The sequence below is a fragment of the Poromitra crassiceps genome, assembly GCF_964638095.1.
Source record: "Poromitra crassiceps genome assembly, chromosome: 5".
In the NCBI taxonomy this organism is placed as follows: Eukaryota; Metazoa; Chordata; class Actinopteri; order Beryciformes; family Melamphaidae; genus Poromitra; species Poromitra crassiceps.
This window is the reverse complement of record NC_139642.1, coordinates 47,622,012-47,638,497: the sequence shown is the minus strand read 5'-3', so window position 1 is coordinate 47,638,497 and position 16,486 is coordinate 47,622,012. Positions and strand designations below refer to the sequence as shown.

General features: G+C 42.5%; 1 protein-coding gene across 1 annotated transcript in view; it reads right to left on the bottom strand.

Moving 5' to 3' along the window:
* The window catches only part of plch1 (phospholipase C, eta 1), a gene marked incomplete at both ends in the record, with an annotated part of 53,610 nt that overhangs the window by 13,103 nt on the left and 24,021 nt on the right, over positions 1-16,486 (bottom strand). The window contains 6 exons of the mRNA XM_083637318.1: positions 638-736; positions 2,176-2,331; positions 4,752-4,859; positions 9,510-9,681; positions 14,950-15,070; positions 15,380-15,583. Coding sequence (XP_083493444.1) covers positions 638-736; positions 2,176-2,331; positions 4,752-4,859; positions 9,510-9,681; positions 14,950-15,070; positions 15,380-15,583 — 860 coding nt within the window. The remainder of the gene's footprint in view (positions 1-637; positions 737-2,175; positions 2,332-4,751; positions 4,860-9,509; positions 9,682-14,949; positions 15,071-15,379; positions 15,584-16,486) is intronic.

Genomic DNA, 16,486 nt, shown 5'->3' with positions numbered 1-16,486 from the left:
GTGATGTCATCAGTGATGATGTCATCAGTGATGTCACTCAAACAATTGTGATGTCATCAGTCAATGACATCATCAGTGGGAAGCAGGAAAGGGATGCTGATGACATCATCAGTGGGAAGCAGGGAAGGGATGCTGATGATGTCAAAAAGGCTGTAGTGCCCCCCGTGGGCGGATTTTTTCAGTTTTTTGCACCAGATTCATTCCAGACCCCTGAAAAGTGTTTTGGCAAATTTGGGAGGCGATCGGAGGAACAGTGCGCCAACTCCGGGCGGACAAACAGACAAACAGACAGCTCTCCAATCATAGTAGTAAGATGTATATTGTCTTCCACATTTTCCACCTACGTCATTGTGTGTGTTTGTTATAAAAGTTATACTTATGTTGTGTTCTTTGTCATTGATGCAAAGTACTGCTGTAATGCCAAATTTCCCTTCAGGGATAAAGTAATCAATCAATCAATCAATCAATCAATCAATCAATCGTACTGTATTTTCTTTGCCTTTTGTGTAATTCATATAAAAACTTTTTGACATTCATGTAGGTTCCCCAGTGACACTACTCTTTGTTTACCAACAGGGTGTCTGACCTGAATTTGCCTCTTGATGGCAGTGAGTACAAGACAAATAGTTCAGGAAACAAGCCAAGAAGAACAACCTCTCGCCATGTGCCTCACCTTCTGTTTGAGTGTCGCGATGAAGGATCTGCTCTGTGATTTCTTCAGAACCCCCTTAGAACTCTATAGAGACAAGGAACACAGTTAGAGACTCCTGTGTGTGTGTGTGTGTGTGTGTGTGTGTGTGTGTGTGTGTGTGTGTGTGTGTGTGTGTGTGTGTGTGTGTGTGTGTGTGTGTGTGTGTGTGTGTGTGTGTGTGTGTGTGAGCGCATGCGTGCGTGTATGTGTATGTGTGTGTGTAGGTGCACGTGAGCATATGCATGTTTGTGTGTGTGTGTGTCTGTGTGTGTGTGTGTGTGTGTGTGTGTGTGTGTGTGCGCGCGTGCGTGCGCACGCGGGCGGTGCGTGTGTATCTATAACAACCAAATTAGCAAGTGAGTCACTAAACTCTAAAGCTCACTGCAGCTGTAGGGGCTGCAACATCAGCCAATAAACCATAGCTTATCTTAAGATGAGATAAAAAAGAGGCAACAAGAGAGAGAGAGAAATGGGAGAGAGACTATACAGAGACAGAAGAAAATGAGAGACAGAGACAGAGAGAGAGAAAGAGAGAGATTGAGAAAGGCATAGACAGAATTGGGTGAAGGGGATCACCAACAAAGTAGGAGTATAATAAAGTGAGTTAGGGACTCCCGCTGCACAACACCCACCACATTAAAATGAATGTCTAGAAACGGAAGCTTCTAAGAATAGCGCAAGATGCAGGCAGAGAAATTAAATATTAAGTAACACTGCAGCTTCTCATGACTTTAGGTCTGGATTTACAGGCATCGGATGAAACACGGAGATGGAATTAGCGTTTCCTGCAAGTTATTATGATTGTTATTAATATTATTGAAATAACAAAAACTAGGTGTGGAAAAAATCATTTCCGTCAACTGAACTAAAAAATAAAAACTTTAGGCTTTAAAAAATATATAACTGAAACTGTATTGTGTGTTTACAAAACTAAACTAAAATGATTGAGAAAATGTCCTTTTTAGTCTTTGTCAATTTATTTCATACATAAGCCTATTTATTTTGGGTGGATTCTGGTTCATGACACATCTTTTATAGTGGTCTTTTGTGGATGGTCGTTCATCTGTCCTAAGTGAATACGCTTTTTAAAATGGTATGATGTTTTGTTGAGTTTTTTTTCTTTGGTGAGGATCACAACAGTTCAAAAAAGAAAGGTCCAAGACACTCTTCTGGCAGAAAGCAAAAGGCCTTATTTACTATAGATGGCTATTTCATTTTGAAAGGTTTAAAAACATAGCTAGTGCATGTTAAAAGAGCTGGGACATGAACCACGCATAGCGGCACAAACAGCCTGCTTCACCCTGAAGAAGGCTGTTTGTTAGCTATGTTTTTAATGTGTGTGTGTGTGTATGTGTGTAAGTGTGTGTGTGTGTGTGTGTGTGTGTGTGTGTGTGTGTGTGTGTGTGTGTGTGTGTGTGTGTGTGTGTGTGTGTGTGTGTGTGTGTGGCTCCTGCAGTGACACACACTGCCTGTTAGGGGCGTACCTGCCGCAGATTCGTCTGAATGCCCTGGTGTGTGGCTCGGAGCAGGGCGCTGATGCTGAAGCTGTCCGTGTCTTCCTTGTCCCCGATGAGAGACTCCTTCAGCAGGGAGTCCAATTTCTTCCTGATGTGAGACTCCACCTGGTGATGGCCGTTGCTCTGTGAGGGTAGAGAGAGAGAGAGAGAGAGAGAGAGAGAGAGAGAGAGAGAGAGAGAGGTGATAGGAAGGCAAGAGAAAGAAGAGAGGTCATTTCAACTGCCGTGCAAGGAGATATTTAAGGATAAAGGGTGGAGGATGTTGGAAGATAGTTCCATCTAAAGGTGGGGGGGGGGTCAAGACATGAAGACACAGAGGCAATGAAATAGAGGCGGTAATATCCACCACAATACAGTATATCCATCATTCTTCTCAAAGACAATGGGTATTGTTATGACAATTGGTAATCTTGCTTACTTTTATCACCATGTCTTTCTTTCACAGCCATCCTGATGCTTATCTCTCACTAATTTAATTAGCTCAATACAAAAAGCTCTCTTCAGTGGATATGGTGGAAACCTTCCATCATCCCTTCAAAACGCCAATTGTCAGTGAAGCCAAATTTATTTTTATGTATACATTTTAATAATAATATAATAATATCAATAATTAATTAATTATTAATTACTTAATAATTATATTATTAATATAATAATATTAATATTAAAATTGTATTTTAATATTTTACAACTTGTATTTATACTCGGAAAACCCATTGAGGACGAGTCCTCATTTACAATGGTGCCATCTGCAAAATGACATCTGCAGTGCAGCCTCCTGTCTCCAACTAAATTCTGGAAGATTCAGACCGTTTTCTAATAAACGGTCTAACCATGTGAAAATCACAGGAGTGTATCCCTGGTTTTTAATGCTTTGAGGAGGACCATGGAAGTATTGTATTAAGAAGGCTTAAGAAAGGCTCTAAAAATGGAACAAGGAGGGTGCTACATCTGCCATGGATAGATCTAATGAACCAGCCATGATATTATGCTCTGGCATGTTTTCCATGTTGCTAGGCTGCTCGTCTACTAAAATAAATCCTAAATTCAAACTCTACACTCACACTGGGGACATGTTTATATCTGCATCATTTAGCATTGATTATCCCAAAACATTACTGCACTGATGATGTATAAAACGTCACATTACAAGCCAATTAGTGCAGTCATTACAGTACATCTAGCACAGCAATGTCGTTAAGATGCCATTATCTAACCTCTGCTTGTGGTGCATGTGTGTGTGTGTGTGGGGGGGGGGGGGGGGGGGAGGTATTTGATTCTCCCCATTCATCAATGCCAGTCCAAATTAAGAGGTCCACCTGATAGGCTGTTGTTGTTGCCCTGTTTACTGATTGACCTGATTGAGAAGCATACTGTACAATACAGACAAGCAGACAGGAGATCTTCCCAGACAGACAGGAATATCAGGGCAAAAGGCAGAGTGATATGTAGTTACATTTGTATCTCAATTTTTAAATGAAAAAACATATTTTTGATGTGAAAAATTAGGCTTGTCTTCATATAAATCTCTCACACTCTTTTTTTTTTTACAAGGGGTTTGAATGAATGACAAAATATTTGTATTCATGGCGGGGTATGAATGAATGGAAAAAAGGATGTTGTAGATGAACGGAGAGGAAATCAAACACATTTTTCTTTTCCACTGTCAAAACTTGTTTTGCTTTCTAACCTTTTTTTCCACTTTTAGCTTCCAATTTTTTTTTCCTCTTTCAAAGATAAAATGTAACTCCACAGAGTGACACAAACACAAAGAGGAGGATCAAGACAAATTGAAAACGAGGAAGTGAGCATGACGAGATTACAGATTACAGGTTTATTGACTAGGTACGTATAGTCTTCTGACGTTGACACATCAAGTCAAATGTTTTATGGTCACTCACGATTCATCTCGTAGCTGAATTGCTTTGTTTGTCCAAGTGAAACTCTTTAAGGATTTTACGAAACGTCAATGTAGAAATTAATGGGGAATTCACTTCCTGAGGTCCCATGCGGACCTGAGAGAGGCGGGACTTAGGCACTTCTATTCTTTCTTCAGTCTGACATTGCCTGCACTCTAGCAGATTTCCATGGGAGAAATGCACCAGGGGGATTTGATTTTCCGTAACCAATCACTAGAGACCAACATGTCCGCCTGAATCTAATCCAGGGAGAACGCAAAAACACCTCTCCTTTGAATAAATGCCTTGAGAGCAGAATGCTGTTCGGATTTTAAAGTGATTGGTACTTTTAATCGATTTAGAACAGCCTCAATAGCAGTGTCTATCTCGTATTGTCATTGTTGTCTGCGCACTTTACAACAGCTTGACAACAACGTTAGTCCCACCGGTGGCGCTGTTTATTGGCGCTGATTGACTAATCATCAGTGTCCCTCGGTGCTCATTGGAGTGTTGTTTGTTTTTGTTTGTTTTTTATATGAGAAACCGCGATGCCAGACCAGAAGCAGCCAACTTGGTGGAGTGGGCGGAGTGTGGAAGGTCTGGACCCAGGCAATGTGTGCATACAGTATGTCTCCTCTGGCTTACATTACTGTTCTTTAGCTTGAAATCGTCCTCAATTTCATCAGCGCTGTCATCGTCGGACACCTCCCCTTCTTCAATATCCGCTGACAGATAGGCGGGCAGACGCTTCCCCTGGACAGGGAGGGAGAGAGACAGAGAGAGACAGAGAGAGACAGAGAGAGAGAGAGAGAGAGAGGTGGAGTGAGCATGACAAGGATAGGCTATATCAATCAACTTTTATATATATATAAGACCTATTTCTATATATATAAGACCTATGTCTGTCTTAAGCACAATCCCATCCCTGGCACATCTCCTCCTGCTCCATGTGCCACAGTCAGATACTCCACAATACAACACTACACCGCCCACGCAGGTGGGACCACTCAGCTCGTCTGGTATGTGCACATTTACAGATACACACTCACCTGCACACAAGCTCACACACACACACACACACACACACACACACACACACACACACACACACACACACACACACACACACACACACACACACACACACACACACACACACACACACACACACACACACACACACACAGGGTGAATGAACAGACCAATGCCTACATGGGGAGACTCAGCCCTCGTCTTCATCCAGCAGCTTGGTGGGAAGTCTGCCCGTACACACAAAGCTAATCTTCTTCATGTCTTTGAGTGGCTCTTTTTTTATTTACAGTCAGAGTGAAAGCCATTAATGTCACACACAGGCACCCAAGAGGTCACAGTGTACACACACACACCCACCCACCCACCCACACACACACACACACACACACACACGCGCGCACACACACACACACACACACACACACACACACACACACACACACAATAGATTCACAGTCACTGATTCTCCGAGCAGCTCTCTGCAGAGTAGAAGCCCATTAAGAAGCCATTGTTCATATCCATATTATATCTCTTTCAAAATCTGCCAGTCTATATAACTAAGAATTTCTTTAAAAAATTAGACTCAATAATTAATCCTTTTCTGTGGAACAATAAAAGCCATCGGATTAAAAAGAGTCATCTATGTAAACCTAAATGTGAGGGCGGGCTGGGTTTGCCAGATTTCATTAGATATTATTATGCAGCCAATGCCAGAGTTATTATGTTTTATTTTCATAACACCCAACATTCCCCTACATGGTTGACATTAGAAAGGGAAGACTGTTATCCATATAAACCAGAGACTATTCTTCTGGCCTTATCCAGAGTACAACGTTCTAAGTATAATGATAACCTGTTAATACGTACATCAGATGACATCTGGAAACAGATATGTAAACACAATGATTGGAGTTCATTATATCTATTGATGCCAATAACAGGGAACCCTTTATTCCCCCCATCCATTTCTGATCCAACCTTTAAGACCTGGGAAAGAGCGGGTATTGTGACTATTTCAGATCTGTACGTTGATGATGTTTTCCCCTCATTTCAACAACTTACCCAAAAAATAGGATTGCCTAGACAAGACTTCTTTAGGTATTTGCAGATAAGGGATTACGTTCAGAAACATGTTCCCTCTTATAGGACACTGGCCCATTCTACAATCAGAGAAATAATGAGACGCTCCCCCTATTCTCCTCACCTTATATCAGACTTTTATTTGAATATACGACAGGGTGGAGCTGATACATCCAATATACGGGCACAATGGGAAAGAGAACTGGATGTCCAAATCACAGAAGAACATTGGAGCCGTAGTCTTGTGCAGATACATAGATGCTCTATAAATGTCAGACATTGCCTCATGCAATTTAAAATTGTACATAGGCTACACTACTCAAGGGTGAAATTGCATAGGTTATTTCCCTCAGTCTCACCTACATGTGAGAAATGTGAGACTAACGAGGCCACGCTTGCCCACAGCTTTATACTTTGCCCCAAGATCGAGAATTATTGGATTAATGTCTTTAACACAATCTCTGAAATACTTGCACACCAAGTGAAACCAGACCGACAAACCATTATTTTTAACGTTTCAGAAATGATAGACGGACACTCAACAGCCCATCAACATTTTCTTAATTTTTGTCTTATGTCTGCTAAGAAATGTATACTAAGACTTTGGAAGGGGAAAGAGCTTCCCAATGTAAAGATGTGGCTCGCTGACCTCGTAAACACTCTGGAAGTGGAAAGGATCAGATATCTCAGATTGGATCAGACAGATAGATTTGACTTAATATGGCAGCCTCTTATTCAACACCTGCAGGGCGCCTCTAATAGAGACTAGTAGGCATTATTTTAAGTATTGTCACCTTAGGATATTCTCTTCCACCCCCCCCCCCCCCCCACAGTCCTTCTCCCCTCCAATACACTTTTCCCTTTTCCCTCATTTTCTTTTTGTTTTGTTTTTGATTTTCTTGTGTGTTTCCTGTTTATTTTTTATTTTATTTTATTTTTATTTTTATTTATTTTTATTTTTTGTTTAGTTTTTTGCTTTGGGGTGTACGATATATGTATAAAATACAAAAAAAACAAGCTTCATGACACTCAAACCTTTATGCCCAAGAATGAATGTATGTGTGTCTAACATGTTAAATTATCTCCAGATACATAAGCAATTTGTTTCTGTTTCAGAAAATATCGCTTTGCTAGCTGTTACTGTCAATGTTTTTTTTTTGTTTTTGAATTATTGATTGGTATCTGTAAAAGAGAAACAGCAATCACATGCTGGGTTGACACATGGTGAAAAAACAAAGTGTTGTGTGTACATGTGCTTGAACAAATAAACAATTAAAAAAAAAAAAGAAGCCATTGTGAAGGTGAGAGTGGGAGTTGGGATTTTCGAAGCTTCTCCCTGAGCGCAGCACACCGCTCTAACTGAACGAACACACACACACACACAAACACAAACACACACACATACACGCACACACACACACGCACACACACACACACACACACACTTCTCCATGAGCGCAGCACACCGCTCTAACTGAACGAACACACACACACACACACAAACACACATACACACGCACACACACACACACACACACGCACACACACACACACACACACACATACTTCTCCATGAGCGCAGCACACCGCTCTGAACTGAACACCAACGACCCCAAAATAAACCACTGCCACACCGAGCCTATCCCCGCGTCTTCCCCTATCTCGCCTCTCAATCACTCTTCCTCCATCTTGTTTTTTTTATGGTTTGGTAATTCTCTTGTCTGCACATTCTCTCACTCCACTGCACCGTCTCTCACTCCACTGGGGTTTTGGAGAAGCAGATAAGCTCCAGAGGAGGGCAGGGCAGCAGAGGAGGGCAGGGCAGGGGGAGGAAAGCAATTGAGGACAGCTGTTAGGGAAGAGCAAAGGGCTTTATAGAAAATCAATAATGCTCTTCCACTTTGAGACCCCCGGCTGGGGAGGGTCAAGGTGAAGACCCCTTTCCAGAGGAACAATGCAGGCTTTCCTCACGTCAAAGATCAAGTCTGGTTCTTCTTATAATAAAATCCGGGGGCGTCTGGGCAGTGTAGAGGTAAAAGGAATGGGGAGGAATAATTGTTATATACTGTATATATATAAAAACTGCTGTATTGTTAACATGATTCCTGCTCCTGCCTGCTCTCGTTGACTTTTCTTCCTGTCCCATCCCAATCATGTGATGAATAGTGGAAATTACTCCCATCCCACGGGAATCCCGTGACCCACGGGACTCCCGAAGAAATGTCAGCCTCTACCAGTGGGATATGACTCCTGGTCGATAGTGCCTCCTGGTCGATAGTGCCTCCTGGTCGATAGTGCCTCCTCTGGTCGGTCGAGGCACCTGTTCGGGGGGGAGGGGAACTGGGTGGAATAGCGTGATCCTCCCACTTGCTACATCCTGCCGGTGAAACTCCTTGCACATGTATCGGAGGAAGCATGTGCTAGTCTACGGCTCTGCCCAGATCGGCAGTTGAGGCGGAGCAACGACCGGGACAGCAGGCGGTATTGACCAAGTACAATTGGGGAGAAAATGGGAGAGCGGGGGGGGGGGGGGGATCCAATTAACATCTGAATGCACTTCAGATGTTCTCTCTGTCTCTGTCTATGCTTGGATGTGTGTGTGTGTGTGTGTGTGTGTGTGTGTGTGTGTGTGTGTGTGTGTGTGTGTGTGTGTGTGTGTGTGTGTGTGTGTGTGTGTGTGAGTGTGTGTGTGTGTGTGTGTGTGTGTGTGTGTGTGTGTGTGTGCATGTGTGCGTGCGTGTGCGTGTGTGTACGGGCAGCCTTCCTGCCAAGCTGCTGGATGAAGACGAGTGCTGAGTCTCCCCATTGGTCTGTTTATCACTCTGTGTGTGTGCGTGTGTGTGTGTGTGTGTGTGTGTGTGTGTGTGTGTGTGTGTGTGTGTGTGTGTGTGTGTGTCTATGTGTGTGTGTGCACACACGCGTGTTCATGTGTCTGCGTGTGTGTTTTAATGCAGGGAAAACCAACAGTCTGTCACTCTGTCATCACACGCCAGAGTCTTCTCCTTCTCTCATTCTTTTCCCTCTATGACTAATAGCATGGCCCAGTTTTATCTTTTCTCCCTCCATATGCAGTCCGTCCTGCACTACGCTGCTCTGTACAGCAACACAAATTAAGCACAGCACGCAAAATATGGACCGATAATGAGTGCTCCCTTCACTTAGTTCAAGGAAAATTAGAGGAAGGAAATGTTCAAAGGACCTTTTGCTTTCACAAGTGCACACTTGCGCATAATAAATCTGAATTAATTTTTCATTCAAAACAAATATCATGCATCCATCCATCCATCTTACTTTGATGAGTATCTTGCCCTGAAGGCTGCGAGGGCTGGGTAAAGTGGTGGAGTCTCTGCCTAGTGTATCTCCCAGGTCCAGCTTGTCTCCCAGGAACTCTCGGAGGTACTGAGCGATCTTCTTCTGCTGCTGGATGCTACAGTGGTTCTCTATGGATAGAATCACCGGATACCTGGAAAGAAACATAACACACATCCTCAAGTCTCCCATAAATCACAAATCAAAGCCTGTGAAAGGTTATAAAAATTCATTTCTCGAGTGCAGCCACTATGCTGAAATGAGACTGATCCTGCTGACATGTGTGTAAATCCCATTTACGACAGCGTTTTCCACCTGTCAGGCAAGAAAATCACTGCGGAATGTGTTTCCTTTTCTCACTTTCAATCTCAAGCAGAGAACCCTGAAACACAGAGGAAGTCAATGAAACGAAGGCAATTGCATAAACACTTGGTTTGTGGCATGGTCTGTCTCAAATGTCAGGTCTCTCTGACTGACAGCTCTCCCTCAGGGGATGCAGCTCAGCTCCCACCTCGACCTCTGATCACACGCGCACACGCGAAAAATGCGGCATATTGGATTCTGATTGGACTAATGAGCGGAAGACCCGCCTTTCTGAGATTCTGATTGGACTAATGAGCGGAAAACCCGCCTTTCTACTTCCCATTCCGGTTGGTGCATGATTCTCCCCCACGAAGTACAGACGGTATGGCGGAAGCATTTGAAAATTGCGGAAGCCAACTCGTCTGTTCTAAGAGACTAAGCACAAACCCGCTACTCTTCCCAGGTGAAACAGTTGTAACATAATAGCTAATAGCTGGCTAAATTAATGAGCTGTATAATTTGTGTGTGATGTGGGAGTGTGCAGACACACTTAATTTCAGTACAACACATGGGCCATCATATTAACAGGTGGCACTGATGATTAAATATCAGCTGAATTAAAAGGTGAAAATCACAGGAGAGGGAGCATTGAGAGAGAGAGAGAGAGAGAGAGAGAGAGAGAGAGAGAGAGAGAGAGAGAGAGAGAGCGCACACACACACAGAGCGTTCCATTGAATAATCTGTCCTTGTACTTGGCATTAGGACATATCATCAATTAATCAGCTTATTAAACATGGCAAGTGTATTCCCTAATTAGCATTGTGAGGATGGCTGTCTACCATTTCCAGTGTTAGGGAAGCTAGAACGTTTGGTTTTTACACTGGAATCAATCACCCAGAGTCTATCAGTCTGACGGCTAATATGACTCTAGGACAGCGGGGCTTCCGCTGTAGAGTGGATGTGGGGTCGGGCTCATGTCGGGCTCCACAGAACTATGATACAAATCTAAGACCAATCAGACATAAAAATAGTTTCCAAGAAGATTCAAGAAGAGTCTCATGATTGTCATTGGATGGCTGCGGCTGCGGGCAAGTGGTGACTGGTGAGCCATTCATTTTGTAAAATGCTTATAAAAAGAGTTTTACTTTGTTCAAACAAAGTGATTCCGTTATATTTAGAATCCGAAGAGATCATATAACATTTCACTTGGACTTTCTTTTTTCTTTTCTTTTTTGCTTTGAGTGAAATTAAGTTGAACGTAAGTTCAGTCAGGAAGACTATAATCTGCACTTTACACTTCCTCAGTTCACTTCTTATTTCTCCACCCCTTCAAATCTGCTCACATGCTCAAAATAGCCTGTCAACTTCCGGGCTTCAATTGAATAATCAGGTGTTTGCCTCCTGGTCTCATATAACCAATAGCATAGCGTCACATCACCTCTCACCCCCACACACCTCCATTGTAAGCCTATCACATTGATATTCACCCCCATGGCTGTGTACTCTTAAAATATGCTTCTTTTTACCCCATTCAGCCTGCTCATACTTGCGCTGTCAGTCTCGCACTCTCCACCTCCCCTTCTCCACCCAGTCTTCACAGACCCATCAGTCATCTGATTCATCAGTCTGAGGAGTCTAATCAGTCTCAGAAGGAGAGGCATCACCATCACCACCACCAGTATCTAGACTCTACAGGGGGATCTATCTGGCTGCTGCTCATGGATGATGCAGCTCTATCTCAAGATCTCCCTGTGGTGTCTAAGCGCCAAAGACTATTAACAATACCTAATTCTCATCATATTTTCTGTAATTCATCATTCATTCACTATTGTAATAAATATGATTTTATTCATTCTCTGGTATCTAGTCTCTCCTGATTGACCCTACCCCCAGGGGGGTAGGGTGCCCCCCTGGGAGCTTCAGTGCCCAGGGCCCCCTGGGGGTGCTAATCTGGTCTCATATGCAGCTATTTATAATTATTATTAGACGAAATCTCTGGACCTACAATCGATCAGCTCCAACTCCACTCTCGGGTCAATTGGACTGTAAACAATAACCGCGGCGCACGGAAGTGTTGGCGCTGACATCCACTATACAGCTGAAACCCCGACATATCGGCCGTCTGTCCCAGAGTCATATTGGTCATCAGACTGATAGACTCTGGGTTCCCACATTGCACTGGCATGAGCTGATATGAACTGCAAAGCTATCATTATGAGAAATATAGTTTTGTTTGTTTTCTTACTTAAAACAACATTGTCAAAAATGATCATATCTACATCTGCAATGTCATATGGTAGAAAATCCCATAAAACTGCAAAAATAAAAAAATAAATAATAGAGGGCCAAAGTCACACCCTCTTCCGGTTTTGGCATAGTCACCAGAGCCATTCATCCGCCATTCTTTTTTCCATCTACATTTTGTAAAATGTTTAGAAAAATAGTTTTACTTGGTCAAACCAAGCAATTCAGCCATATTTAGAATTACCAGACACCATAGAACATTGCTTCCCAAACTGTGGTCCGGTGCTATTAGCAAGTGAACAACATCTCATGTGATTTTGTCCTCAAGTCAAAAAAGACAATGACAATGCAGCATCATTATCAGCGTGCTTTGGACTGTACCTCTTAACTAGACGTCCCCATGGGATCTGTGTGTAACTAGCTAGTTTACTAATGTGAAAATGTGGTTTTATTATTGTGTCAATGAGAGACAATAAAGAACAAAAACAGTCACAGATTACTTAAACTATGACAAAAAATGACTAAAATCAACTCGGCAAAACTATAACTATTACAACTCAACAAACATACTACTACTAACTACAAACATGTAGTTAAGCTTTGAGTTTAATTATATCATGCGAAACTACCCCAACACTGTTTTCACCTGTGAATAAAATGCATTGTTTTGTCACGATGTGACTGCAATCATGACTAGATGGAATGGATGCCAGCAGTGGCAGCAGGCGGCTGCCTCATGCACCACTTTGTTTGGGTATTGTTGGAGCCAACAGAGACAAACAGTGGCTCCTCTGGGAGGCAGAGGAACTGCAACTGAGCAGATGGCTCAGTAATAGGTGCTAATTACTGTCAGGAATCACAGAAACACAAACCTGAAAAACGCAAACTTGGAAAAACACAAACCTGGCTTTCTAAATGTTGCAATAATGCCTTGCTTAACCCTGGGGGGAAATAAACCTTCCATCAAATGCATCACATTTAATGGATCTTTAATGATAACATTGTGGAAAATGCGAGTTTGAACTATTTTTAGGAGGGAAAAATCTGTTGTTTTGTCTGACAGGCAGTCCCAGCTTCCAATGCAATTATCATCCCAGTGAAACATAAAGCAACACAGTTAAACTGTATTCAGGGCAACACACAATCAGTATAATGCCATCTATAACGCGCGCGCACGGGAAAGTATTGTCCCTATAGATGGTTTTAACTTGACAATAAAAACATTCTTCTAAATTGAACCCCAGCTCACTTCCTGTTGCAGTGTTTTACAGAAGAAGAAAAAAGACATAAGGTGGAGGAGTGACCATTCTGTGAAAACCGTCTATGAGGGTTTTACAGCAGAGCTGTTCTGCTCTACAGCCGCTAAGGGTTAATATGTCACTTTTATGAGTTTAGAAAAAAAATTAGACGGTCAAAGTAACCATTTAGATTACTCTTGTGTGCTCAGTTTATCAAAATAACATTTAGATTACTCTTGTGTGCTCAGTTTATAAAAAATAACGGCTATTTAGAAATCTGGTTTTCGTTTTCGGAGATCTGAAGAACCAGGACGAGTCACCTCAGCTGACAGAAGCCAGGCTCTGAGCAGCACGGCAGGGTGAACATAATGGTGTCATACTTTGGAGAAAACAAGCAAATTAACTGATTCGTGCAGCTCTGTGGTGATTAGCTAATGCCTCCATGGCATTTCGATTATGATTTATTTCATTTTGGAAGATAAATGTTATCGCAGATGAAATCGAATGCCTTGTAGTTAAAAATCAGTTTCCCCAATGGAGTTTTGCGGATGGTGCTTGTGCACATGGTCACTTGTTCGCTCAGCCTGTTTTGCTCTCGGTAATAAAGACTAGTAAAAACACACTAAATAAAGCAGTTTGTTAAAACTCACGGTTTTCCCCAAGGCACTTTGCCGGACATGTTTGCATGTTCAATGCCAGGCTGTAGGCTGTCCTTGGCTGCAGCCGACAGAGCCTATTATCGTTCGTGTTTTTTTTTATTAGGGGACAATGCCATGGCTGGATAGCTACCCTGTATTGTTGTTAAACATACTGTAAATTATATTTACTCTGTGTCAGCCGTACGCAATGTTATTGACTTTGAATGTTGCTAGCATATAGCTTTCTGGCTGCGGATATTGCGTCCCGTTGCTGAGGTTCGTCCTATTTACTGGAGCAGTGAACAATGTTTCCGTTGCACGAGATGCTGACGGGATGGTAATGATTGCGCCAGCTATTTGTCGGTTACCCGTGTAATGGACACCTCCTCGTCTATTAACCCGTACTTAACGTTTACATAGAAAAGGAAATAGAATCAATGTTTCCCCTTGAACACCTGAGAAAGTGGTGGACACTAGTTAGCACTGCAAGATGATACAATTTGTAGGTGGCGGTAATATAACATTTAAGGATGCCAACTGCCATAAAACACAGAAGAAGCTGAGAAAACGGAAATGCTGTGGGGTTGTAGCTATTGCGCAACACAGAGGTGAAAACCGTCTATAGAATGTCAACCAGAAGTGACTTTTCAGTCAGATTTAAAATGTGTACAAAATGAGGAAGAATGTACAATGTCGTTTCTGGTTGGCCTTCTATGCCATTTTTCTCCCAATAACCCATGGAAAACCCATGGGATAATATCTAGTCTCTAATTTCCATAAAATATCACAAACATAAGGCACACACATGCGCACACATAAGCGCGCACACACACACACACACACACACACACACACACACACACACACACACACACACACACAGACACAGACACACACACACACACACACACACACACACACACACACACACACACACACACACGCACACACACACACACACACACACACACTCTGAATCTATGTGGGGATTTGACTCACTGGTTATTCATGAAGGCATATTTGTTGATGGTCTCTATGACAGACTTGAAGGTGATCTTAGAGGTGAGGGTGTAGCCATGCTGGACCATCGGCTCTCCATCAGGACCGTCCCAACAGTCAACTACACACACAGAGAAAGGAAAGAAGCATTATGGGGGAAACATCTGTGTGTCTCTCAAACACTATTCTGACTGTGGAAGAGAACTCAGGACGAGGGAGCACTTTGACTTATTCAATCTGAAGGTTGGGAGTCAAGGAACTCAGAATAGAAATCCTCGCTTGCTTCATTCCATCGCTAGCTCAAAGCTGAGTGATATTCAAGATGGTACAAGTTTATATATTTCACTCACAGGCACTCATGGAACACCTCTTGTCCAATTACGATGCGTAGTCGAAAAAGAATGTCTTATAAATAGATGAATTTGGTCACCTTCCACACAGCGGCAGCCGGACTGCAGCACCCAGGCGTACATGTCGGTCTTGGAGTGGGAGAGGAGCTGGTCTCCGGTCAGATAGGTGTTATGAGATGAGGCGATGAAGTAGTTACACAGAGGCTGCTCCATGTCCTGGTTCACCTCATGGTGCAAAGGGTTAAACACGTCACATGTGGGGCTGCGCATGAAGCTGGTAAAACCTGACGAAAAATACAAATTCATAGGGATATTATTAAGCACCAAAACAGACATTGTACTGAATTGGAATGCAGTTAGCTAGTTTTAATGAAGCGTTTTTATTCTTATTTTTCTCTTCAGTTGTTGCGTACCACTGTTGATTTCCCTAGAGTGCTTTATATCAACAACCACAAGTGAAGTCTATTCACTGGAGTCAGACATAATTTCTTTTTTAAATATAAATGTTTAGAATTCATGGTGTCAACGATGTAGAAAATGAGGAGGGAAGAAGACTTTATTTTATTAAATAAGTAAACACAGACACACACAAAATTGCTTCAAACTACCGGCTACCAGATCATATTGTGCTTCTTCTAACGGCTCCAAAAAGGACAGAATTTGAATTTACCAAACACTTAAGTGACTTAAGTGGCTGTAAAGGTACTACAATAACCTCTACAATGGCTTCATGTGTACCTTCAACAGCATGTCGACCTTAATGGAAATATCAAAGGACAAGGGACAGACAGATACGTTCTGCTTTAATAAGTCTTCAGCTTAAGTTCTAATGCCTTGATGCATTAACCGGCCTACAGTTCCACGGTTTGAATTTGCAGGGCGTTTTACACATGGCTGACATTTTCAGGCAGTTCAGCGTGAAGAGGAGCGAGAGGTAAGAGAGCATCCTTTCATCTGGAGGAGTGGTAAAAATGGTGGAGGAGAAGAGCGGGAGAGATGGAAAGTGGATGAGAACGATAAGTGGGGGAGAAAAGAAAAGACTGAGAAAGAGACAGTAAATGAGGAAAAGACGCCGGGGAGGGGGGGAGTATTAATTGTAAAAACTGGGGGTATTGAGAGCTATAAAATGTATAATAAAAATGAAGGAAAGGTAGTGTGATGGAGGAACATCATGTCAATGTAGCACC